This window comes from Grampus griseus (genome assembly GCF_964374135.1).
Source record: "Grampus griseus genome assembly, chromosome: 2".
Classification (NCBI taxonomy): domain Eukaryota; kingdom Metazoa; phylum Chordata; class Mammalia; order Artiodactyla; family Delphinidae; genus Grampus; species Grampus griseus.
Genome location: NC_139018.1, coordinates 102720573 through 102748453, shown reverse-complemented (window position 1 = coordinate 102748453; position 27881 = coordinate 102720573). Strand labels below are relative to the sequence as shown.

At 42.9% G+C, this 27881-nt stretch overlaps 1 protein-coding gene across 1 annotated transcript in view; it reads left to right on the top strand.

The window, feature by feature from the left end:
* Window positions 1-221: 221 nt before the first annotated feature.
* The window catches only part of MYO1E (myosin IE), a 205261-nt gene continuing 177601 nt past the window's right edge, over window positions 222-27881 (top strand). The window contains exon 1 of the mRNA XM_082648354.1: window positions 222-576. Within this exon, the coding sequence (XP_082504480.1) occupies window positions 574-576 (3 nt within the window). The 5' untranslated portion in view covers window positions 222-573. The remainder of the gene's footprint in view (window positions 577-27881) is intronic.

The following is a 27881-nucleotide window of genomic DNA, read 5'->3' as shown; positions in this document are numbered from 1 at the left end:
CGGGAGCTAGCTGGGTCAGCAGCGCTCTTTGGAGGCTGGCGTGGAGGAGGACTACAGGATCCAGAGGGCTTTGGAAACTCCAGCAGCTCCAAGCTTGTTGGCTACTACGGTTTCCCTGAGGAGTGACGCTATGAAAACAAACCCTGATTGGTCAGGCCTGAGCTGAATTCTCCATTTATGGACAGATTGCCCTACCCGAGCCGAGGCTCAGCCAGAGGAGAACGGAGAAGGTGGCCGAAGGAAGAGGAGCGAGGCAGGGCAGCTAGTCGGACGCGCGGAGAGCATTGCTCTCACCTAGGCGGGCGGCGAGCGCCCGGTCCGGGTGGACCCCTGCCCTCCGCAATATGCGCCCCGCCTGCTAAGCCGCCTCCTGCTCGCCCTTACCTACCGCCGCCGATCCCGCCTGGATGGAGTCCCCCCAGGGTTCCCATTGGTTCCTGTGAGTGCTTGGGTGTCGAGAGCCTGTTTTTGGCGAAGGGAACCAACTTTTGAAGTTCGCCCAGGAGACTGCGTTCCAGCCCCAGCTCCCCGGCAGCCGGACCCGGCAGAGGCGCGACCGCGGCGCGAGTCACCATGGTGAGTTGGCCGCGCGGCGTCCCGGGACGCCTGACCCAGGGATGGGGCGGGAAGCCCGGGCGCGGGGCACCCACCTTGGGCGCGCTGCCGAGGCCAGGGGTGGAGAAGCTGGACGCGGGAGTCGGCACGTCGCGAGCCCTTATTTCCTGCAGCTTTCGCTCAACCGGGGCTGGGGGAGACGGAGTGAGGGGCCAAGGAAAACTTTCTTTCAAGTCACTTTCGGCGTCGCCAAACTTTTCGTGGCCGGGGTGGCTATGGCTGCCAGCTGTCGGAAGCCGGAGTGCGGGGAGATCCGCGTTCAGGGGCACGGCCCGCCGGGGGGTATCAATTCCCTCCCGCTGGGAAGGTGGGAGCGGCCGCCTGCGCCCCTCAGTGCGCGCGCTCCCCGCCCGCTGCACCGGCGCCGCGGACCACTGCTCCTCCCCCGGCCGCCCGGCAGCGCCGCAGCTGTCCCGCTGGCATCCGCGCGCCGGCGGGGGCGGCGCGGCCGCACAAAGGCAGTGGGGCGCCAGGTAGGGCGAGCACCTGGCGGTGGACTGGCGGCTGCGGGCGAGGGTGTCGCAGGGCTGCCGGGAGCCGGGGCTGCCGGGAGCCAGGCCGGCCTGGGCTCCGCTGGGCGCCGGCCCGGAGGGTCTTTGCACCAAAAAGGCCGAGTAAACACCACCCTCCTCCACTTCCCCCAAGTGCGAGGTGGTTGGCACTTTTCGGGTGTACAGCGAACGGTACGCATGGGAGGAAGTCGAGTTTTTTGTTCTTTTTCCTTTGGCACTTTGGGTATTGATGGAAGTGTCTGGCTCTCTCTCTGACTCGTTTCTGACTTTTCCTCCACCCCGACCTCCCGGCCTCGGCTACCCCGCCTCCAATAACCTTAGCCGCATCCCTTGGGCTTTGGGGTGGTGTACTTTTCTTTCCTAAGCACAAAAGCAAGGGCTCTATTTTGAAGAGATTGGCAGTCCATCAGAGGGGGGAAAAAGTTCTACTACAAGGCTTCATAGTTTCCACACTTGCTTCTTTTCAAATAATCCGGCTTAGGTGGATGAACTGGTCCTCTTCTGATTGGTTTTTGTTGTTTTTTAGTGACTGTGAAAGGGGTGCTAAGTCACAGTGATAACCGGTACAGCACTAATTTAAAAATCTCTATCCTGCAGGAGTCTGAGGGAAATTAGGAAAGGCCCATAGGAACCTACACACAAAACTCAAAAGCAGCCCTTGATCCAGTGCTGTGTTTATTCAAAAGAATGATTAAAAACAAACAAGCCAAAATCTTTAAAAGGGCATCCTTGACCAAAGCTTTTTCTTTTCACCTAGTCCAAAGTTATGTCACCCTTGTGTCTACCGAAGAGGACACTTTATCTGTAAATAAAATTTCCCTTTCAGTTTTAGGGTTTAAGAAGTCAGTCCACCCCATATTATTTTTGGAACCCCTAAAGAGAACCATTCACTTACACTGTGTGTTTGGGTGGAGCTACCTAAATGGGGCCACTGCCTAACTGGCTACCTGGACTTAAGCAATGTGAATCTTAATACTTTATAATTGCTAGAATTATTTCCCATGGTTCAGTATTTCTAAAAAAAAAAAATGTGTTGTATGTCAAGAGTTTAAAAAATCTTGCTGAATTTAAATAGTTGAGTGGTACCTTGAGAAAATTAACTTTCCCTTAGTTCACTCATTTTTCATGCTGGAGAGACTAAAAAGTAGTGTAGCATGACTTTTCTGGGGACCTCAGAAACTGGACGCTCAATTCGGTCCATTGCTGTTGAAGTAGATGGTTTATGAAGTGGGTGCAGAAGAGGCATGTTCTAAGGAAGAGCTGTTTCCAGAGTGTGTAGGGTGTCTATTGAAGGACAGGGGTATGACTTACCTATCGATGTTCCCTGCCAACAGCACAGATGGCCGTATTGTGGGCCTCCAGGAGACTATCAGTGCATCAGATACAGTTGCTGAGGCCCTGATTCCCTGACAGAAAAGTTGAAACAGCTGGTTGTCCTGAAATAGGAGCTGCGCCATCACCCCATCTACTGGATCTAGAGTAATTTGGCAAAAATTAAATGAATCATTTCTTCGCTGGCTTGAAAAATTAAGTCTGTGCATTAGATGTGTGAAGTTGCCTTAGAACAGAGCATCAGCAGCTTAAATAGTCAGAAATCTCAGTTATTATAGTATTTACTATTTATGTAAGATCCCCTTCCAGCCAAATGAGGCTTCATTTTGTGTTTCACATCTGTCTGCGTCTGCCCAGCTGCATCCCTCAGCTGCTTAAAACAGGAAGAGAAGGGGCAATGCCTCCAGTGGGTGTGGCTCAGGGTTAGCCTGGAGAATATAATTCATCAGGCCCTTGGCACCTGTACTGTGGATTTCTCTGTCTCTCGCTCTCTGTGAGATATCTTAGGAAATCTGGTAGCAGATTAGGAAGGCTCTCCACCTGTACTAAAGGCCCTACCAAGTCTCACTCATTTGTGATTCATAAGGAAGATTGCCATCTTCTGACTCATGAACAAAGTGTACAGCTTACAGTTTACCTTCTATTTCCTCCTGAAAACTCACTTTGGGACATTTTTCTCCGTCTTTGGAGAACCAAGAATACTACCAGGCAATAGCAATTTCTTTCTTTTTTTTCTTAAACTTGAAGGACCAAAAAAGAAAAAGAAAGGAAAACACCAAAAAAATCTCTGCCTGTCTCTATAATTTAGTATACATTGGTCAGGAGGGTACAACAATCTCCTTTGACTTTAATCAATAATAATACACATCTGAGGTTTCCTTTGTAGAACATGGCTTTATCATCAGCCACAAAGGAAGTTCTACTTCTGTGGCCATGACCAGTTTGGACTGTCTAACGGACTGGAACCCATGTGTATAGCTCTGCTGTATACTTTGGAGCTAGAAACTGTGATTCATAAGGCTTTTGTGACTGATATATACTGACATATTTGAGTACATGTGACTTGACCATCACGTCAGAATATGTTCAAGATGTGTCCCCGTCTCCTTACTTGCATATTACTTGTGAGTAAATTGCAGATAGTACACAGGAATAGGCTTACGAACTTAGAAATCTGATGCAGCTGACTACAAGGTAGGTAAGTTCCTTTGGGTGAAGGCATGGCATGTATTTAGAAAGTCTGGAATCCATTTCAAACATGTTTTCTGCGAAGGTAACCTAGTCCATTCCCGCTGATTAGTTTATCAGATTTCTAGTGAGTAGTCTCCTGGCCAAAACAACACAACACAGAACCAAAACAGAAAGGAAAGGGATGAAGTCCAGAAAAGTGATAGAGGTAGAGGGTTAGGGCAAGAGTGGAATCCAGGGCATTGTCTTGGGACCACTGTGGGTGGGCCTGCCTAGTAGGAAATGTTTGGCAGCCCAGGGCAAGGAGGGAAGCCCAGTGGGGCCATGGATGGAGGGGATGGAGAAGCAGAGGAAGCAGACAGTTGCAGAAGCTGAAAGCCACTTCCTCCTCAGTTTTGCTGGGGATTTCAGCTTTGTTAGTGGTTGCAAACTCAAATGTCTACAGAGACCAGGATACAATTTTTGATGGGGTGAGACTGGCCTCTGGAGAGTAAATATAGAACATGTGCCCATCGAAAGAGCCATCATTACTTGACCTTAGGCTGTGATGACATTGACCACATTACCAAATTGTCTGCTTTTTCAGGAGAAGCTGAAAATCTAGATTTTTAGGCCAGAGCTGCCAATTTTTAAAAGGGTGCTGATCATCGCTGAGAGGCCAAACAGGTCAGCTGTTTGCAGCGACCCTGTTGTAAATCTCAAAGTGGCGTCCTGCGAACCACTGTGCTTCCTTGCATTCGCTCGCCAGCAGGAAGTCTAAACTTTAGCCACATACCCAGTAAGGGCATTCGATTTTTACTGACACATGCACACCTTCCCACTGCGTTTCCCTTAAGAGAGGGAGTTGCCTGGTGTTTCCAGCCCATGGACTCGCTAAGCTATTAAACAGGGGCGGTATGCATCCAGCTGCCACCGTTTGGAGCTAGCTCAACACCTGTGCAGGTAGTGCTGTGAGTGGTGAGCCTGTAAATTGAACTTCTCTTTTTTTTTTTTTTAACATCTTTATTGGAGTATAATTGCTTTACAATGGTGTGTTAGTTTCAGCTTGAACTTCTCTTTTTCTTAACCCTTTAACTCCCTCCAGTGGGAAGGTACTCCCCCTCTCCCCCAACCTCCATATTGTATGGTGGACCTCTTTGATTACTCCTTTCCCTGTTGCATCTCATGAATTTGAGGTCTGTTTCAGGGGTTCTCCTTGGGGCTAGATAATGAGCTTTTTTGTAAACATGACTTGGAATACAACCTTTCGCCCTTCAGTGTTAATGTTATGAGCTCATGTGAGACCTCTCTCCTATGAGGAGAGGACTGGGTCTCATTACTTGGTAAGAACTTGTGAAAGCTCTTTTCATCAGCTTCAAAAAAGCAGAAATATTTTGAAACCTCTATACACATGTAAAGCTTCATTATGGATCCTAGAGAAATTACGTACATTCGTAATTTTCCAAGTTTGAGTCATGTACTATTTTTTAAACAAAGATGCAGCAACTTGTGTTTTTATCAGTATGTGATTAAAATGGGTTTCTCCGTGGTGAGATTTTAATTTTTTTTTACCGTGCTGGGACTTAATATTTACAGAACAAATAAGGGGTTAAAGGTTAAATGCCAAAGGTATTAAAAATAAACAGCTTGGCCTTGTAAGCACATTCTGTAACAATGGTAAACAAATTGTGTTTTGAATTTCAACTTCAAAATTTATTTTGGCAGAGATGAAAGGTTTGGAGGCATATTAGTGAAGTCTTTTTTTTTACATATCTTTACGACAGCTTTACTTCAGAGAAGTAAAACTATAAGAGTTGTCCCTAAAAATAGGGACAATGGCTTCGACACCGTATATGCAGGTGAAGTCAGCCCTCCTTTCTGAATTGCCACCATGGGAACACTGTCATTAATGTTGTTCAGGGCACTTACGAATGGCCATTTAAGAAAATTTTTTGACTTCCTTTATGACCTAAAATGCTAGTGTGCAGCTGATCACCCATCTTACTCACCAGACTTTGTATAAGGTCCCTCTCAGCTGTTTCCTGAAGTTACATTCTGCCTCAAAGGGGGAAGAAATTGGTCCTGAACATGGGCAGTATCGTGTAACCTAGGCCCTGGGGACCAAAAAGGAGGTGGTTCTTCCAGGAATCCGTCCTCTAAGAACTGCTCTGAAGGAGGCCACCCTGTCTTAGGTGTTTTGAGTTCTGATGTGTTTGTTAAAAATTCATTCATGGGACTTTGAAATCATACACTGCATTGTAGAAAGTAAAACATACACTACATTGTAGAAAGCCCAGAAGAGAATTTAAGAGTCTATCCTAAATCCTTTGGCTTGACTTCATAGAAAGATCTAGAGGGGTTAAATGGCTTCGAAAGTCTCAGAGCTAGGTTTTGACTGATCTGGTGCCAGAATCCAGGTTTTCTGATCCCAGTTTAATAAGGCTTTTCCCACCAAACCACGGTGGTGGGTTAGAGTCTAGGCACGACCCAGGTAGTTTTCTTTCTGGGGCCCTTCAGAAAAAGCCTGCTTGGAGATGGAAGGTTGTGAATTATTTTTGATGCGTTACTGTATCAACTTTAAAAGATTATAAAACATAAATTTAGGGGAATTCACCATAATACCATTACCGTAGTGCTAATTTTTTTCATGTCTTTGGGTTTCCTTCCGAACTATCGAAACGTACATCATTTTTATGTAGCTGTAATTATGGGGCTAATATACAATTTGTGTTCTGTATTTCCCCATGTATTTTGTAAACTCTTTTCCTTGGTAAACATATTTATCGTATTTTGCTGGTGGTATGATCATCCCATGTAACCTGATTACCCAACTTGAGTCCTAACTGTATGGAGAACTGTCCTCCCGATGCACCAGTGACTGTTCCTTCCTGCCCCCGTTAGAACTGCCCTCAGCAGTGCTGGGCTGCTCAGCCTCCTGTCCTGCTGATACATGGAGCCCTGTCTTTGGTGTAAAGTCTGAAGCCAGGACCGGCTGGCTTGGTGTACACTCCACACTCCCCGGTCCTGACCTGAGGTGGGTACTGTTGGTGTTCTCCCAGGATCATGATACTGGAACTCAAATGTGTGACAACAGTGGGTGCTCAGGCCTCTGACTGCAGCTCGGCAACGATGAGTTCCCCTGTCAGAGGACCCAAGTGGTTGGAGACGAGGAGCTCTGAACCCCAAAGTGGAGAAGACACGGCAGTTGCCAAGGAGGTTAGCGTACATGCCTGATAGGTAGGAATTCTTACCAAATACAGTGGCAACCGCTAGAAAAGCAAAGATGAATTAAGCCCTGCCTCTGCTTATGAGGTGCTCACAGAAGAGGGAATAACAAAGGGCTTTCTTATAGGTGATTTCATCTCATTCTTGTACAAATGATGGGTTTTGCTGCCATTTTATAGGTAAGAAAACCAAAGTGCAGTGAGGGCAAGAGAATTGTTCAGGGCCATACAACTTGTATGTAATGAACCAGGTCTGCTAACTTTATGCTCTTTCAAAAGCAATTGTGTACATTATTTCTGAATTTGAAATTTCTGGGTCCAGATAGCTGTATAACACTTCATTATTTTACATACCCCTGAGGGAAAACAAGGTTGATTTTTTTTTTTTTTTTTTTTAAATCTAGTTTAAAGTCTGAGCTTTTTAATTTCCTTGTTCGGGGATGTTTGCATGTCGCAACATTTGGGGACTAGATGATATCACACTGGGATCAAGCATAAAAGTAAAAGAAAGTCATGCTAGAAAGCTCTCTGATCTCAGTTAGTTTAAAAAGTAGAAAATAAGGGAAACAAGGTAACTACAAGAAATGTAGCCCTCGAGTCCTTATATACATGACAGAAAACAAACAAAAATTAGGATAGCGTATCATTAGTCTCTTAGTAATTTAATTGGTGTGACCAGCTTTTGATGTTGACGGCAAGTTAGCACAATATTACTTTGTAACAGAACGATTTGGACAGTATCGTTGTCTGATTCTAAAAAGTTTTCAATAACAAAAAAATTATGGTTGTTTTAGTGTCCCAGTTAGATATGGACCTTTGTTACAGGAAATTTTGGATTTAAATGTAGAAGCATCTATTAAGCTACTTCATAGTATGAGAAAGATGGCGCCTTCAAGATTTGGGAATGCTCAAATGCAGAAATATGTCTGCAAAATGATGGTAGTTCTCCTTTCTCCCATCAGATTGTCAGAGATTCCTAATATTTGGGGGTGCCCCAAGGCCCTCTGAAGCTATTGACCTGTTTCCTGACAGTGTTTGTAATAACAAGGAAAACAAGAAAACCAAACAGAAAGACAGGAACAATCTAAATGTCCATTAGGAAAGAAATGCATAAATGTCTGTGACTTATTGATAATAGGGAATCAATATGGATAGATCTCACAAAGGTAGTATGTGGTGAAGAAGTAAGTTGTAGAAAGATACATGTGAAGTCATTTAAGAAAAATGTCAAAACACAAAACAAGGCTATCTGTATTGTTCGGGGATATATATACTCATATATGTATATATTTATGTATATGTCCTTTTAAAAAAATGATGGACTAGAAAGATATCAAATTCAAGCTGCTGAAGGGGGAAGGAGGAAAGGAGAGGACTGAGGTCAGTGGACTAACTGTAACATTATTAAGAATGTTTTATTTGCTTTATTAAAATCTAAAGCAAATATAGAAAATAGTATCATTAATTCTGGGCAGTATGGGCATAAATATTTATATTATTCCCCCATAGTTTTAACATCTTTTTACAATTAAGAAGAAAAAAACCCCACATGAACACAATTCTTCATTTAATTTTAGGAGGTTCATAAACCTCCAAAGCCCACACAGTATCATTCGCAGAGTTGTAGCAAACCTTGTCTTGAGGTGAATATTAAGGAGTATGCAATTTTGGGTCTATGTCAGGTTTTTTTTTTTTTTTTTTTTAAGATTTAATTTTATTTCTGGTTGCGTTGCGTCTTTGTTGCTGCTCGTGGGCTTTCTCTAGTTGTGGCGAGCGGGGGCTACTCTTCATTGCGGTGCGCGGGCTTCTCCTTGAGGTGGCTTCTCTTGTTGCGGAGCACGGGCTCTAGGCACGTGGGCTTCAGGAGTTGTGGTGTGTGGGCTCAGTAGTTGTGGCTGGTGGGCTCTAGAGCACGGGCTCAGTAGTTGTGGTGCAAAGGCTTAGTTGCTCCGTGGTATGTGGGATCTTCCCAGTCCAGGGATCGAACCCGTGCCCCCTGCATTGGCAGGCGGATTCTTATCCACTGTGCCACAAGGGAAGTCCCTGTCAGGTTGTTTTAGTGACAGTTGACATACAATCAAATCAATAGTAAGTCCCACTGAGTTATGTAAAGTTCCGTTGGGGATTATGTCCCAGGATGTTCAGCATCTGTTAAGCATCTTTCTTACCTTTTCCTTTCTTACCTTTTCTTACCTTACTATTAAGTTTTGATATAATTAACCACCCCAAACTTGGTGGTTTAAATAGTAAAGATTTTATTATTTTTCATGATTTTGTGCATTGGCTGGGAAGTTCTGGGCTGGGCTGGCTCGTCAGGTCCTTGTGGTTGGCTGGTGGCTTGGCTGGGGATGGATGAGCTGAGACGGCCTCACTCACGTGCTGGTTAGTTGGCCCAGGTTCAGTTGTGGCAGTGGAGATGGCTTGGCCACCTATCGCTTTCACAATAGGCTAGTCCTGGTTTGTTAACACAGCAGTGGTCACAGGGTTCCCAAGAATAGCAAAAGAGAAAGCAAGCCATAGTGCACAAGCATTTTTTTAACCTCTGCTTGCATCCTGGTTGATACTGTCTCATTGGCCAAAGCAAGTCACATAGCTACCGTCAGGGTTAGTGTGGGCGAGGACTGCCCTGGGGCTCAGATACAGTTCCTACCCTCCACCTTTTCTTTCATCGTGTCTAGTTGGGTGAATACATTGAGGCAGGAATAGATTTAGTGCAAATCTACTTTTCCCGGATGACCCTCTGAACCCCTGTGTATGACGGAAGCCCCCATTGCTCCTGGTACATCTGCTGCTGTTTTCCCAAAGTACGAGGAATTAAAACTTGTAGTTCTTTTGTATTACGGAGCCTCAGTATGATTTTTAAATTGCTGTTTTTGCTGGAAAAAAGTAAAAGCAGAAGCTAAAAACAAGAAGAAAAAACTCTTTTGTTTTCTGTTGAAGGGAGTTTGTAAAAATAAACATTTCACGATTAAGTCCAAGCTTCCAGAGCAGTGAATCATGCCAAACCAGACTGGACTGGATGGCCTGTTGGATATAACAGTGGAGCAATACTGTTTGGAACAGGTCAGGACAGTGCTGTTCACTGACTAATTCTGCCTTTCTGGCCAGCCCTGAGCTGTCCATGTGGAGAAGGACATTCTTCACACACACAAAAATACTTTTTTTGTCTTGAATGAAAGTCTTGTGTTGTGGATTGTATTATCGTTCCCAGAATAATCCATACTGGTGTCACTTCCGTATTCTGTGAGCCACAGGCTCCTCAACAATGATGTGAATAGAGTAGGATTAACCTAGATTTGGGCATAGGTCTCAAAAAAAATTCATTCATCTGTGGATCTTTCCCTTTGATTTTCTCTTTCTCCTCTTTTTAAATGGAAAAATTTAAACTACACAAATGGGGAGAAAACTCATTGCTGGACTTCAGCAATTGATAACTCATGGCCAATCTTATTTTCTCCATTTTGTTAGTGTGGTGTATCACATTGATTTACAGATGTTGAACCATCCTTGCATCCCTGGAATAAATCCCAGTTGATCGTGATGTATGATCTTTTCGTGCATTATTTATTTATTTGCTGTGCCGCACAGCTTGCAGAATCTTAGTTCCCAGAACGGTGAAAGTGTGGAGTCCTAACCACTGGACCGCCAGGGAATTCCCTTTTCATGTATTACTGAATTCAATTTGCTAGTATTTGTTGAGGATTCTTGTGTCTGTGTTCATCAGGGATATCGGCCTGTAATTTTCTTCTCATGTTGTGTCCTTGTCTGGTTTTGGTGCTAGGGTAATGCTAGCCTTATAAAATGAGTGTGGAAGTGTTCCTTCCTCTTCTATTTTTGGGAAGAATTTGAGAAAGTTTGGTATTAATTCTTCCTTAAATATTTGGTAGAATTCACCAGGAAAGCCATCTGGTCTTGGATTTTTCTTTGTTAGGAGGTTTTGGATTACAGATTTAATCTCTTTACTAGTAATTGGTCCGTTCAAATTTTGTTTCTTCATGATTCAATCTTGGTAGGTTGTATATTTATAGGAATTCATCTCTTTCTCCTAGGTTCTCCTAATTTTTTGGCATATAATTATTTCAATCTTGTTTCTTCTATTCTCACCTTCTCTTGGTTTATTTTGAAGCAAATCCTAGCTATCATTTCATTCTAACCATCTCTGTATTACATTGGTATTAATTTATTTTTATAAATTTTTTAAGATTTATTTATTTTATTTATTTTTGGCTACATTGGGTTTTCGTTTTGCTGCGCAGGCTTTCTCTAGTTGCGGCGAGCCGGGGCGACTCTTTACTGTGGTGCGCGGGCTTCTCCTTGCAGTGGCTTCTCCTTGCGGTGGCTTCCCTTGTTGCGGAGCATGGGCTCTAGGTGCACAGGCTTCAGTAGTTGTGGTGCAGCGGGCTCAGTAGTTGTGACTTGCGCGCTCTAGAGAGCAGGCTCAGTAGTTGTGGCTCACGGGCTTGGTTGCTCCACGCATGTGGGATCTTCCCAGACCAGGGCTCGAACCTGTGTCCCCTGCCTTGGCAGGAGGATTCTTAACCACTGCGCCACCAGGGAAGCCCTACACTGGCATTTAAATAAAGCAAAACTCAGCTCTCAGCTCTTGGTACTGTCTACTTCTTGGGTTGGAGGAAGGGGTGTATCTCAGAGAACCAAAGTAGGTAGCTTCCCTTTGATTTTTAATATTACAGGCTTTGTTTTTACAGAATAAGGTAGACATCTCCAGTAACTGGGGAGACTCCTTAAAGCTTGGCCTGATCTCATCCACAGGAGTATCTGGCAGTGATACCCAGGAGTATCTCGGCACCCATAGTTTTGGTGTGCAGGGCAGAGGTGGCTCCCCAGCCTACAGTCCTAGCTCTACTCAGGCACTCTCTTTAGGTATAATTGGCAGGGCCAGTTCATGCTTATTCGTCTCTTCATTCCTTCTCATACATACGTGTATCATGGTGATGGCTGTGCAAATAACACTTGTTTCTTTCAATGATCAGATACCTTTAAACGTAGAATGTCAAGATGAGAAATGTCTCAGAGACTACTTGGTGGGGGGGCGTGGCCTATGAAATTATATGCTGAAGTTTGTGTCTGTGTCCATGTGTGCATTTTTCCCTGGGGAGAAGAATCCTAACTCCCTGAAGTGGTCCATGGCCTCCCCAAATGACTCTAAGGCCCAGAGAATTTAAGTAGCCTGACCAAGGTCACCTGGCAAATTAGTAGGAGAAGTGGCCTTAGAGTACAAGTCTTTTGTCCAGGGATCCTAACCTGGTCCTAAACCTGATTTTACTGGAAATGTTTGAAAAGCAAATATAATAAAGCTTTAGAGAGAAGGGAAGTTGGAAGTACTGAGTTAAAATAATTCTTTGTAAGATTACCAGAGATACTAAACCAATACAAGTTACCATGAGGCAAGGGTCAGTATTAATTGTTGACAACTGACTTAATTTTTCAGAATGGTTATAAAGCATAAAACTAGAGTCACGAGCTTCCCTGGTGGCGCAGTGGTTGAGAGTCCGCCTGACGATGCAAGGGATACAGGTTCATGCCCCGGTCCGGGAGGATCCCACATGCCGCGGAGCGGCTGGGACCGTGAGCCATGGCCGCTGAACCTGCGCGTCCGGAGCCTGTGCTCCGCAGCGGGAGAGGCCACAACAGTGAGAGGCCCGCGTACCGCCAAAAAAAAAAAAAAAAAAAAACCTAGAGTCACAGCATTGGTCTCACATTTATTAGATTTTTATATTCTCCTGTGATCACGAAGAGAAATACGTCCAATGCAGACTTCAAATATAAGTCAAGGACATAATGGTTTGACGTTTATGTAAATAATTGAAAACTCATTTCTCTGATGAGGATTCATTATTATTCATTATAAAATTAATAACTAATTGAGGACACAAGGAAATTGCTGGACTCTAATAACTGGACTCTGGATCACAGTTCTGTGCTCTGTTTCTATTCTGTAGGACTAGGGCTTGGAGTGTAGTGTAGTGGTAGCCTCTTCCTTCCAGCTCTTTTTCTCCCCTGCCCCCAAGCCCCAACCCCCAACCAGATTCTACATCTGTCCTGCCTCCTGCTCTCGCCTACAAGGCTCTTGCCCTTCTAGACTCGGGAGGGGTGAGGAGGAGGGTTGGAGAAGGCAGGAAATATATAGTTTGCACCTGCTTACAAGTGAGCACGCATAATTAAGGCTTCCTAAAAGAAGGGGAGCACTCTCCTCCCATCTTGGAACCCTCTTTCTCCTCCTCCAAGTAGCCCCGCTTGGCACCTCTGCAACCAGTGGGGAGTCGGGCAGTGTCCGCTCTACAGCAACAATAAGGCACTGTCATCTTTGTTTGGGGCTGTGAATCTGAGTCTTCAGTTTTTGCAGCAGTTGTATTTAAGCGTCCGTTGGCAAAGGTATATTTTATATACTCTAAATATAAGATGTAATGAATAGCAGGATCGCACCACCTGCTGAGTCCTGTGGATTCCACCTGTGCAGCGTGGCTTCAACCCGCTTCCTTTTGCCTTGTCTTTCGCCGAGGTCAGCTGGCCAAGTTCCACTACTTGCTGTGCCCCTTGCAGGCTTGGATAATCTCACCTTTCTTTGGCTGATGTCTGGCAGCCGTCAATTCCCTCCCCTTCCGCATCCAGATGATCCAATTCTCCTTTGAGGTCGGCCCCACTTCCACCCTCTTTTTTTTTTTTTTTTTTTTTTGCGCTACGCAGGCCTCTCACTGTTGTGGCCTCTCCCATTGTGGAGCACAGGCTCCAGACGCACAGGCTCAGCGGCCATGGCTCACAGGCCCAGCTGCTCCGTGGCATGTGGGATCTTGCCGGACCGGGGCACGAACCTGTGTCCCCTGCATCGGCAGGCGGACTCTCAACCACTGCGCCACCAGGGAAGCCCCACTTCCACCTTCTTGAGTCTCCTAGTTGGAAGTTAACTTCAAAACCTCGGAACTCTTGATCTGCAAAGATCTCTTGATTGTTTACGGGCCTTTTATCTTCCCTTCTGATCAGTTACTTTTCAGGTATAGTTGTTTCGTATTCATCTTTGTGTCCCACCCCCATTTTGGGACTTGCCATACTAGATGTATCCAATACTATTTTTAAACGTAGTATGAGAGGAGAAATGCTTGCATTTCCTTCTGCTGTGAGTTATACATTCGTTAGTGCTCCCTAGGCCTTCATCTCGAGGGACAAAAGTAGAGTGCAGAGCTGCCAACGCAGTGAGGCACTCTTAAAATGCATGCCAGTAAACAGGCTCTTAGTCGCTCAGCTAATGGAATGAAACAGGGGAAGAGCGAATCCGTGAAAGCGCCCTGTGATTCAGATGTCACTGGAGCTTTGATTTTAGTGGGAATACTGAAGTTGTCTGATGCAAGTGTCACTCCTCACTTCACTCAGCATGTCCTTTGGAAGATGGAACGGTGAAGAAAGAAAGGGGAAGAAGCATAGCGATGCTTCAAAGGGCACCTGAAAGCCGAGCCGCTCGTTCACAGAAGGCAGGGGAGTCATTTTGCCCATCACCATGCCTTTCTTCACTCGTCAACCAGCTATAACGTTGAAAACAGGGCAGACAGCCTTCCCCCGCAACTCTTTCAGAGTCTGTGAAAATAGTTCTCCCAGAAAATGGCATCTATTGTATAGGTTACCAGTGATTTTCCCAAGGGTGGATGTTTAAGGAATAGGCAGAGATAATAGATGGAAGAAAGAATTGAAATGGGATTTTGAAGCAGACAGTATGCTTTTTTTAATTGCATGTGGTTTTGGAGGACAGGTTGAATTCATATGTTTTAAAACTCGCAGGGCAACCAAATACTGGTAAATTCAAACTGTCCTCATGAAATCTTTGTACTGGAACTCATCAGCTAACAAAATGGGCAGATTAGCATCTTTTGAGCTTTGTGGAGTGTATACGTTTTCTATGCTCAGCTCCAGGTGGATGGGTGAGGTATTCTAAGCTTTCCGGAGTATGGAAGAAGTGGCCTCCCAGGTGAGGTGGGAAAGAAGGGAAGAAGTCCAGGTAACTCATGGGGTCTGGGAAGATACGTAGTATGATCACCAGTTAGAGCATTTTGAGTGAGGAGATTTGAGTGGCTTGTAGACCAGGAACGCCAGAGATGAGACAGGCAAGGTAAGTTGGGGCCCTCATACCAACGGGATGTTTTAGAGTGATATTATTTCAATAAATATGTTTATTGTTCTGTCCTGCTGGGCCGTAAACTCCTTAAGGGGCCACTATGTCATGCTCATTTTTTGTATTTCCATCACCTGACATGACGTCTGGCACGTGGTAGAATCAGCAAATTTGTTGAATTGAACCAAACTTCCCACTAGACGGAAATTGTACAGAGGGCCGAATGGTTGTAGCAACGCAGCCGCCAATGAATTGATGAGAACCAGTGATTTAAAGTAGATGATTGATTAATTATAAACTGGAAACGTTTTCAAAGATAAAAATAGCCCCCCTCAGATAAAACCAGTAGGGCTTCCTTTTGTTAACTAGTTGGGCTCGGCTCCTGCAGAAGCCAGACTGAGCCGGAAGCTGGGTGGGCTGGGAGGGCTTCTATACCTGACTCTCTCTCCCTTTATTCCAGCCTTCCTTCCACTGAGATCGGAAGAGGCTAGGTGATTGCCTAAGGCCACACAACCAGTCCCAACTTGTCTCCTCAAGCGCTGGTGCAGCTCTTGGCAGGCAGAAATGGGAACAAGATGCACCAGGGTCCTTTCTGAGGAAAGGTTCCCAACTCCAAATGGAACCGTCGCAAATGGGGTGTGACCTGTGACCTCTGTTTAGGACTTCTCTTCACTGTGGCAGGGGAGAGGTTGGGCAGGTTTTGGTGATGTAAAAAATCACTACTAGATCAGCAGATAGGATGAGAAGGTTTATCCTGTTCAGCTGTGTGGACCTTCAGAATGTAAAATTTCCTGACAAAGTTTTCATCTGTCCTGGTTGAAAGAGCCGTATATAATGCCTTCGTTTCTCCATAATCAAACTCACCACTCACCTGCCTAAGTGGGATCTGGTTTTGCTTTCCTCCGAAGGCCAGATTGTCTCCAAGGAGACATGCTAATGGCTTAATTGTTTTGTTTATTTTGCTCCTCACAAATTCCAGTAGCCTCATTTGCATCAGGAGTTAGAATGCCTTCATTCCAGGGCCTTGGCATTTCCTTGGGGTTAGAATGGCTCAATGTTTGCTCTCAATGTTTTTTTAAAAGGTTGGTCAGTCCCTAGCGATAGGTGTGGCTTTCTCTAAATAGGAGTTTCTCTGGGTGTGGGGTGGAGAAAGTGAGAAAAAGGGAGAGGATTAAAAAAAAAAAAATTATACGCTATATATGTACAACAAACTGTAGATAATTTCGGAGCCTGGTATTTATGTAATTATGTTCCCTTGGCTCGCATACTTTAGTTTTGGGGTTAAAAGATTAATGCATGCAAGGGAATGTTGATATTTAGCTTGACAAAACTATGCATTTACAGAGCTGTGGTTTGCTTTCCAAAATGTAGAAATGTAGAGAAGGTTTGCCTCTTCACCTATGAAAAAAGAATTCCAAGTGTAAAACTATACTGGTTCATGTAGTAAATGCATTTTTCTAAGTTCGGTGTAAATGACATTTTGGATCAAACAGCTTTATAATGCGTTAGGGGAGTAATCGTCAATGCTGGGTGGAATCTGACTTTTGGAAAAGGGAAATTTGAATGTTGAAGAAGCTTAAATACACTGGTGTTGGTTAAATCTAGGTGTACTGGCCTCCATAGAAAAGAAATGCTTTCTTTCCCTGCAAACTGGAGTTTGGGAATTTCAGAGCTGGAAAATCGTGTAATAGATCTTAATGTTATAAATCACTCGGACAAATACAAAATAATGCTATTTGGAGACGTGTTTGTAATTATGCAGGATTATGTGATGATAAAGAATTTTCTAGGGACTTCCTTGGTGGTCCAGTGGCTAAGACTCTGCGCTCCCAATGCAGGGGACCCGGGTTCGATCCCTGGTCAGGGAACTAGATCCCACATGCCATAACTAAGAGTTCACATGCCACAACAAAAGATCCCACACGCGGCAATGAAGATCCTGCGTGCCACAACTAAGACCTGGTGCAGCCAAGTAAATACATAAATAGATTTTTTTTTTTTTTTTTAAAGAATTTTCTATGGCTTCTCGAGTTTCTGAGGGTGTTTTGTGCTTTGCATTCTCAGTAATTCCCTCTGGAGACCTTAGCATTTGGGGGCGGGTAGGTATGCTTCTGTGAATTTAACAGTTATCCCCACCATTGAAGAGCAGGGAATCTGCTATTGGGATTAACAATTGTTGAGGACCCCTTCTGGTCGTCCAGCATTTGTATCTCTTTCGAGGTAGGTATTATTTTTCTTGGTTTACAGAAGGGGAAACAATACATGAGTGAGGTAACCTGCTAAAGGTCATCCATCTGAAAAGTGTCAGAGGAGGGATTTAAATTCAAGATCACCTGAATCTAAGATCTGCTTTGGAGAGGAGCTGTCTATTGCTAGACACATACTCAAGTTGTGAGTCCATGAGCTGGCAGCGTGGGCATCACCTGGGATATTATTAGCCCTGCAGAACTTCAGCACCTTCCGCCTCCCAACCTACTGATTCTGCATCTGTATTTTAGCAAGATTTCTAGGTGATTGCAAAGGACTAATGCACGGGAACACTGTAGCCCAAGCAAGGTAACATGACTCTAAACACGCCCCCCCGGGAAATTCTGATGGTTTTCCTCCAGGATATCATTTTCCAAGGACAGGGATGCAGTTAAACGCCCTGAGCTTTCAGGAATGTAGTCAATCATCTCTAATTATCCTGCTGAAGCAAAAATGACAGGGCAATGCTCAGGGGTGGGATTGAGGGAAAGGTTTCTCCTAGACAGTTCCAGAGTCAGCTGTCCTTAAGTAGATGCATGGGGATGGTGGTTGTCTACTGCATGCCTGGAAAACTCTCCACCCAGAACGGTCTCCTCCGGAGCTGCTGTTGATGCTGAGGTTTCTACCCTTTCTGATCCCTCTGACCTACTGCATTTGTCTGTGAATGACAAGTCACTGTGAACTAGACTACCCAGTCTTCTAAGGCTACGCTGATGTGCATAAAATTGATGACTAATAAGAACCTGCTGTATAAAAAAATAAATGAAATAAAATTCAAAAAAAAAATAAATAGAGCTGCTTGAGAGCAGATTTTATCAGGCTGGGGAAGAAAGAAAGAGATCCAGACTGGGGAGTATCAATAGCACGAAAAGAGAAACGTGTTGAAGAGAGCCCAGCCTCCAGAACATTCCAGTCCTGGGGCCGGAGAAAGTAACGCCTAACCTTTGCCTCCTAACTGGTTTTACTTTCAGAATTCCCCCAGACGTCTAGGCTGGAGGCATCAGGGTCCTTGTCTGTTGTCCTTCTGCCTCCCAGATTCCTGTTGGTTCCCAAGCCCCGCCAAGTACATCTTCACGCTGCTCTGCCTGCTTTTTCACAGCTGTCGCCCTAGTTTGAATCTGCATTGTCTTACTCTGGGACCGTCACAAGAGTTTCTTAAGCGGTCTTCACCGTTCCCCCGTAATTCACATAAACAACATTGCCAGAATCACCCTCCTGGTAAACAGAGCTTTGCACCTGTCGCTCTTACTCAAAAATTCTCAGCTCTTACTGAGAATAGGCTTTAGCCCAACATGCAGTGCTGTCCCAAATCTATTCCAGGCTGCCTCCGGCCAACTCGAATTTTCCAGTAGTCCTTCTGGAATATGTCAAGTCGATAAGGGCAGCCAGAATGCCTAGTCTGCACTATTAGCTCCTAGCAGAGTGCCTGCATACTATAGGTGCTCGTAAAGATTGATTGAATGAATGATGAGCTGATTCTCATGTCCATATTTTATAGCCTGGCTAGAATACACTCTTTGGTCAGGCCATCTGCCATGAATGGACTTCCCTTTCTTGTCATTTATCAAAATCCTCTGAGGCCCAAATAAAGTCTCATTTCCTGGAAAACCTTTGATTTAGCTCACTAAGATCATTCCTTCTTCACAACCTAGCCCATGTCTTGGAGTTATTTATTTGGTGCTTAATTATATGTAATCTTGCATTGCTATCTGTGTGTATGAGTCATACCGCCCAGAGAGATTATAAGCCCCTGGAGATCAGAAATGATTTCTATTGCTTTATACTCCTCAGAATTTACCATCTTTCCCTTTGGCCTCTCCATGTTCCTGTCTGCCCTCCTCATTCCCTGGTCATTCACAGCTTTTCCACAGCAGTTGTGTTGAGTAGTATTGTTGCTGGTGGACCAGGCATTCCCTGCCCCCACCCAGAATGCCTATAGTCCCTGGGGGCAGGGACTGTATCTCACCTAGTTACAGATGCTGTAAACGTTGTCCTTTTGAATTTTATCTCCCTTCTTTTCCTTCTGCTCAGTCCTTAGAACTCCAGTTTCCATTCTTCTGCAAGTGTGATTCTACTTAATGCCGCCTTGTCTCAGTGTGTCCTCCAGTGAGGGTGTGAAGGTGACCCAGGAGACACCTCGGGCAGCCGCAGTGGATTTGTTCCACCCTGAGAGGGAGGCAGGAGCCTGCCTGGCGATCAGGAAAGAGGTTTTTCTCTCCCCCCCCCCCCCCGTTGTTTCCTGGCCCTGAGTAGAACAAATTATTTAACTCTTTGTACTTCAATTTAATTTTTTTAAAAAGGAAGTAAGAATAGTTTTCATTCTTCTTTTCTAGTGGTGATACATTGAGTATTAATAAGAACATTGCAGGGGGATAAACTGGGAGTATGGGATTAACAGATGCACACTACCATATATAAAATAAGGATGTTCTGTATAGTGCAGGGAACTATATTCAATATCTTGTAAGAAACAATAATGAATTGGAAAAAAAGTGTAGATACACACGTATATATGTAACACCTGAAACTAACACAATATTGTAAATGAACTATACTTCAATTAAAAAAAAAACAAAAACCACCAACAACATTATAACATGCTTTGAGTCCAGTCACTGAGAGTAGGTAAAGTATCACAACCCTATCAAGGCTGCAGGTCTATACTAGATACCCCTCCTCCTGACTGTCCTGTCTCCCGCCAAAGTTGGAGACAACTGTCCCCAATACAGTTAGTACCTTAATATTTTTCTAACAAACTTGTTCAAGTCTTGGCTCACTAAAGTTTAGGGAAACCATACCATTTATCTCCAGTCTCTTAACAAATTGTCTTTGAGTTACACGTTGCCTTTAAGGAAATACATCCAAATTGGAATCAGTTAAGTAAGGTTAGAAATGTTTCAGGAAAACAGACACATCTCTACTTGCTCTGCCCAACTTCAAACTTTCACATCTACTGGTTTGGGGAGGGACGAATGGTAGAGAAGAGAGATCACAGAATGAAGTGAATTAATAACGTATTTGTTGAATTTGGACAGGGCAGCTTGCCTGTTTGAAAAATTCTTGGCAAAATGTCATCACCCTCCTCTGTAATTGGCTGGGTAATTTCAAGTAGGCTTACTGCATTTGAATTTCCTGAATAGAGTGAGTTCAGTTTACCCTTTTGTACATGGCGGATTGTTGCATTACTGGGGTGGGGGAAAGACATCCTTTTCTGCCTTCTCCCTGGGCTAGATGGAGGAAGCACAGCCTTGTCTAGAAGCATGGTGAACATACGATTATATCCATTTCGTACACATGACAAAAGCTTCTTAGTTGGAAGATTATATCAATAATTGCAAGAAATAAGGGAGGCATATAGATGTATATACATGTGTGTATGTGTACATAAATGTATATATATATAGTATATATATTTAGATGTTCATATGAGAAGTTATGGGGGGAAAATGAAGTAATTAGTTACTAACCAAAATAAAGCTTCTAATGATCCTTTTTTTCCTCCTCTGCCTGGGTGCCCCCTCTCCATGCCCAGGTCTTAGATAACTTTCCAGGTCTAGTCTCAACAAAATCCCATCCCCTTAAACAAGCCTTCCCAGACAGACTCATCCCTCTGCCGTAAGTCCATGGCACCGTGTCTGGAATGCTCTTATCTCATACAGCGTGTTTTACCTTGTGTTAGAACAATCAGGATTCTGTGTCTCATTAAGGTGTGGAACTCCAGAGAGCAGGGGTTGTTTCTGGGCCAGTGATCTCAGTCTAGTTTAGAAGCACCTGTGGAGCTTTTTAAAACATGTCAATCCTAGACCAGTTGAAATCGGGGTTCCTGGAGGTGGGACTCAAACACACTGTATTACTTTTCAAGGCTTCCTGGGTGACTCTAAAGCAGCCAGTGTTGAGAGCCACTGAGTGGATACTTAAGAATTGATGATTATGCCATAATTTGGTGCAACATCTAAAGCAAACTGACCAGGATGTATTTTTGCCATGCTGCAGCAAACGACTGAACTTATGAGATTTGGGTTTTTGTTTTTGTTTTTTTTTTTTGGTGGGGAAAGGGGGAGGGATGTATTTGTTTAATACAGCTGACTTCTGTAAAAAAAAAAAAAAAAAAAAAAAAACTAGCCCCCAGGGGACTTTACAAAAGAGGAATGGCTGTGTGCACAGCACCTGGGGGCCTTCAGGGATGGCGAGGCTGTGGTAGCCTGGTGAATGCCTTGTAACCTGAGTCCTCCTGCCCCCTCCCTGCTTTGGTGTTGTACCCTAGACCAGAGGTCTCAGACACATGATGGTGGGGGGTGGGTATCACATCCACCTGGGGAGATGATTCAGCAGGTTTGGGATGAGGGTTAGGAATCTAGTTTTCACAGGGGTTCCAGGTGATCACGCTTTCCCAGTGGCTGATCTACAGCTCTGTGAAAAATGCTGGGGGTCTGGTATCATAAGCACTGGGTCTTTTTTGTGGGGAGGGGGGAGTTCTTTACTAGATTGTCTTTCTTACCCCCAAATTATATAATCATGTGCATATTTTCTCTAGAATGTTTCTATATTTTCAAAGTTGAGCTCCTTTTATCGTCTGAAATTTATTTCTCTGGTGTGAGGGATGACACCAGTATAACTTTTTCCAAATGGGTATTTAATGGTTCTAAAAATTTGTTATGTAATGCTATCTTCACGCTCTGTTCCACAGTGCCACCTCTATCCTATGTTAAATTCACATGCGTGTTTTGTTTCTGGCATCTTCCGTTCCTTTGATGCTTTTCTCTATTCTTGAACCAGTTACCAATACTAGACTGTGTAATTACTCTAGTTTTAGAGTATGTTTTTATATTTGTTTGGGCAAGACTTCCCTAATTATATTCCTTCTTAAATGAGTTCTTGGCAATTCATCTTCAGTTACTCTTTCAGATAAAATTTAGGATCAACACGTCAAATTTCCAAAAGAGAATCTCTTTAGAACTTAGATAGCAGTTTTATAGGCTCTATGGAGCAATTTGGGAAGGTGAACATTTTTACAGCTATGTCTTTTTTTTTTTTTTGCGGTACATGGGCCTGTCACTGTTGTGGCCTCTCCCGTTGCGGAGCACAGGCTCCGGACGCGCAGGCTCAGCGGCCATGGCTCACGGGCCCAGCTGCTCCGTGGCATGTGGGATCTTCCTGGACCGGGGCACGAACCTGCGCCCTCTGCATCAGCAGGTGGACTCTCAACCACTGCGCCACCAGGGAAGCCCACAGCCATGTCTTTTTATCTACAAACATAGTGACCATCTCCATCAGTTCTTCTTTTAGGACCTTCAATAAATCCTGCATTTTTTCATACATGGTTCTTTCACATTTTTTATTAAGCATATTACTGGTATTTTGTAACTTTTGCTCCTAATTTGAATGGTATCTTTTCTATAAACTTGTTTTTTGAAAATATTAATCATTTTTTTCATATTTTTTCTTATAATTTAATGGCTATCATGTCACAACCCACAGAATTAAAATAAGAATCTCATTTACTTGAGTATGTAGGGATTGTGGCATTTGGTTCATTCCATTTTTTAATAAATGTACATTTTCTTGGTTAAAAAAAAGTGAAAATACCCCCCACCAATGTCCTAGTATACTCTTTTCCTAGTTTCGTTTCTTCATGAATAGAGTGACTTGGACCCTGAGGTTATCATTCTGAAGACTCATGGCAGATGTGTGGCCCACGGGTGCAGAAGGGGCAGAAGAAGCTGGACCAGATGTATTGGTAGCAGGACACACCCTGCAGTGTACTTCTCAATAGATCCCTGAGAGTGGCCAGATGTTCAGTGATGCACCTTCTCTTCTTAAAGGTCTAGAAGGCACAGTTAAAAGTGAAAAGAGGAGAGAAGTGTTGTAACTCTGCTTAGCAGAATGAGGGATTCAGAGGTGGGAGCCAGGCTTTTGCTAAGAATCTCAGTAGGAAAAAAGAGTGACTCCAGGAATCAAATAATTCTAAGAACTAACTATATAAAAATGTTTTGCAGACTATAAAGTGATACTCAGATGTGTTAGGAGGTACTAACTCCATGTGTTTTAGCTACATTTGAGAGACTTCCAGAAAATAAACAGTGCCATTGTTGGAAAAAACCTGGTCCTTCTAACCCAAGATTGTTGTCTTGGCCTTAAAGGAAGTTTTATGTGAGAGCAGAGGAAGCTGTAAGATCAGTGTTTAATCCAGATATTTGTCTGAACCATGAATAACACATAGAAAGCCTTGGGATTTTGGTACTTGGTGAATGGCGCTATCTGTTCTTAGCATCCACAGGGCTAAATACCCCTCCATGGGAAAATAGCGTCCCGTTATTAATAATTAATAATGTCCCATTCCTGGTACCTCTCTCTTTGCTGTTCCCTGTTTTTCCTTGATATCTTGTATCGCAGGGGATATAAAAAGTAGTTAACGACAATCCTGTTTTCTGATATTAAGAATAAAAGCTAAAGATTTATGCTTAAACAATTGCATTCTAACAACTGGTGGAATCAAGAGTTTCATGTACATGGAATAAGTATTCTGTGTACCTAAAATATTACTTTTTTAATCTTCGTATTTTTACGTTATATTCTGCTGCCATGAAATAAGTAGATGTGAGATTTTTTTGAACGTTGATTTTCTTTTTAAAGAAAAGATTAGGAGAATATAATCTATAAAAATACTGAATCGCTATGTTGTGCACCTGAAGCTAATATAATATAATATTATAATATTGTAAGGGATAGAAAATATATTTTAAACATCATTGATTAAATGCTGGGATATATTTCAGGAATTTAAAAATAGAAAAGGAAAGGTTAGGAAATCATTACAAAAACTATGTATGTATTAAAAATAAAATTTGGTCCATGAAACAGACAACCTGTTTGTTATTACTGGGAAAATTAAGGGGAGGAGAAAATAACAGTTAGAGACTTCCTAAAATAGAAATGGCTAGGAATTGCTGGAACTTATATTTTATTTAGGATCTTTGGTTCTATCCTTGGGTATATTTCTCTACTGTGGGTCTATACTGAAGTGAATTTAGATGTCAAGATGGTTTTACTCGTGAGTTCTGTAACACTTTTAAGGGATACACAGGTTTTCCAAGAAAGTTTCAGAGCAGAGAAAACGATTCTGAATTTTCTTCTGTGGGGTTAATACATCTCAATTAAAAACGCTGGACAAGGATGGCACTAAAGAAAACTAGGGACATTTTGCTCATGAATATAAATGCCATCCACTTTAGAATTTTTGAGGTGGAAGAGACTTTGGAGACATCTAGATCAGGCCTACCATCTTTTAGGTGAGAAAACAGGTAAGAGTGGCCTGATGCTTTACGTATTTAAGGGCACAGTTTGGTGCACCTGTAAGAAAGGTTGTTCTTGACTCTGCGAAGTCAGAATTGTGCCCCTCTCAGGAAGGGTGGGAATTAGCAGTAGGTGAGGGAGTGCCTGTGCCCACCAGGGGTTCTGTGTGGATTATCTTCTTTAACTTCACATTTTATGTGAGAAAAGAATCTGAAAAAGAATGAATATATGTATAATTGAATCACTTTGCTGTACGCCTGAAACTAACACAACATTGTTAATCAACTATAGTCCTGTAAAATTAAAAAAAAACAAACCCTCACATCTGTCATCTGAAGGAGATTCTATTGTTTCGGTTGTTCAGAAGAGAAAGCTGGGGCCCAGGGAGACTACATAGTGTGTGCTGAGGGTCAAATCTGGTTCTGTTTACTTTTGCTTTTTTATGTTACTTTTCTTTTGCAAAGTTCTATGCTTTGCTTAGGTTTTTTTTCAAGTCCAAATAAATACTGCAGTTTTGATCAATGATTCCGTGCACCACTCCCTGACTGCTTTAGGGACAGCGCTTCCAATAGGCTAAAACACATTTAATAATACACTGTGGCTTCTAAACTCCCCTCTCCGTGGGGGAGAAGTGACTCTTCTGTCCACTTGATTAATTAAGCCTTTTAAAAAAATTTATTTTTAATTTTTGAATTAAAAGAAATTAATTGAGGTATAGTTGATTTACAATATAATATTAGTTTCAGGTGTACAAAATAGTGATTCAAAATTTTTATAGATCATACTCCATTTGAAGTTACTATAAAGTATTGGCTATAGTCCCTGTCTGTACAATGTATCCTGGTAGCTTGCTTATTTTATACATAGTTAATTTGTATCTCTTGGACCCCTACCCCTAACTTGCCCCTCCCCCTTCCCTCTCTCCACTGGTAACCACTAGTTTGTTCTCTGTGTCTGTTTTGTTATATTTATTCATTTCTTTTATTTTTTAGATTCTACATATAAGTGATAACACAGTATTTGTCTTTCTCTGATTTATCTGACTAAGGATGATACCCTCCAGGTCCATCTATGTTGTTGCAAATGAACAAATTTTATTCTTTTTTTTTTTTTTTACGGCTGAGCAGTATTCCATGTATATACCACATCTTCTTTGTCTTCTTTTTTTCTAAATTTATTTTATTTGTTTATTTTTGGCTGCGTTGGGTCTTCGTTGCTGCGCGCAGGCTTTCTCTAGTTGCGGCGAGTGGGGGCTACTCTTTGTTGCAGTGCGCCAGGCTTCTCATTGCAGTGTCTTCTCTTGTTGTGGAGCACGGGCTCCAGGTGCACAGGCTTCAGTACTTGTGGCATGTGGGCTCAGTAGTTGTGGTGCGTGGGCTCTAGAGTGCAGGCTCAGTAGTTGTGGCACACGGGCTTAGTTGCTCTGTGGCATGTGGGATCTTCCCGGACCAGGGCTCGAACCCGTGTCCCCTGCATTGGCAGGTGGATTCTTAACCACTGAGCCACCAGGGAAGTCCCTATTTATTTGTTGATGGACACTTAGGTTGCTTCCATATCTTGGCTATTGTAAATAATGCTGTCTGAACATCAGGGTGCATATATCTTTTTGAATTAATGTGTTCATTTTCTTGGGATAAATACCCAGGAGTAGAATTACTGGATCATGTGGTAGTTCTGTTTTTTTGAGGACCCTCCATACTATTTTTTGTTTTTTGAGGACCCTCTATACTGTTTTCCATAGTGGCTGCACCAATTTACATTCCCACCAACAGTGTACTAGGGTTCCTTTTTCTCCACATCCTCTCTAACATTTGTTATTTGTGGTCTTTTTGGTGATAGCCATTCTGACAGGTGTGTGGTGATAGCTCATTGTGATTTTAATTTGCATTTCTCTGATAATTAGCAATGTTGAGCATCTTTTCATGTGCCTGTTGGACATCTGTATATCTTCTTTGGAAAAATGTCTATTCACGTCTTGCCATTTTTTAATCGGGTTGCTTGCTCTTTCGGTATTGAGTTGTATGAGCTGTTTATATTTTGGATATTAACCACTTATTGGTCATATCATTTGCAAATATTGGGTTGGCCAAAGAGTCCTTTTGGGTTTTTCTGTAAGATGTTACGGAAAAACCCGAAAGAACTTTTTGGACAACCCAATATTTTTTCTTCCTATTCAGTAGGATGTCTTTGCATTTTGTTGACAGTTTTTTTTTTGCTGTGCAAAAGCTTTTAAAGTTTAATTAGGTCCCATTTGTTTATTTTTTTAGTCTTTTTTTAACATCTTTATTGGAGTATAATTGCTTTAAAATGGTGTGTTAGTTTCTGCTGTATAACAAAGTGACTCAGCTATACATATACATATATCCCCATATCTCCTCCCTCTTGTGTCTCCCTCCCACCCTCCCTATCCCACCCCTCTAGTTGGACACAAAGCACCAAGCTGATCTCCCTGTGCTATGCAGCTGCTTGCAACTAGCTGTCTATTTTACATTTGGTAGTGTATATATGTCCATGCTACTTACTCTCTCACTTCGTCCCAGCTTACCCTTCCCCTTTCCCATGTCCTCAAGTCCATTTGTTTATTTTTGCTTTTGTTTCCTTTGCCTTAGGAGACAGATCCAAAAAAAATTTTCTATGATTTATGTCAAAGAGTGTTCTGCCTGTAATTTCTTCTAGGAGTTTTATATTTTCTGTTCTTACATTTAAGCCTTTAATCAATTTTGAGTTTATGTTTGTATATGGTGTGAGAAAATGTTCTAATTTTATAGTCTTACATGTCACTGTCCAGTTTTCCCAGCACCACTTATTGAAGAGGCTGTCTTTTCTCCATTGTATATTCTTGCCTCCTTTATCAAAGATAAGGTGACCATATGTGTGTGGGTTTATCTCTGGGCTTTCTATGCTGTTCCATTGATCTATGTTTCTGTTTTTGTGCCAGTACTGTACTGTCTTGATTACTGTAGCTTTGTAATATAGTCTGAAGTCAGGGAGCATGATACCCCCAACTCTGCTCTTCTTTCTCAAGATTACTTTGGCTATTCAGAATCTTTTGGGTTTCCATACAAAGTTTAAGATTATTTGTTGTAGCTCTGTGAAAAATGCCAGTAGTATTTTGATAGGGATTGCATTGAATCTGTAGATTGCCTTGGTAGTACAATCAGGCCTCTGTTTTCTTGATTTTCCTTCCTTTCTTCACAAAAAGTTAGGCATTTTAGAAATTTCTTTTTTCCCCCCTAAATAAATTGCTTCAAACTATTTTGTAAGCTGTGGTCATAGCTCTTCAATATGAAAATAAATGAATTGATAAAAGTGACATTCTAGTTTGTGTTCTTGGTCCTTTAGTGTCCATTGATTCTTCTTGCCTATTAACTG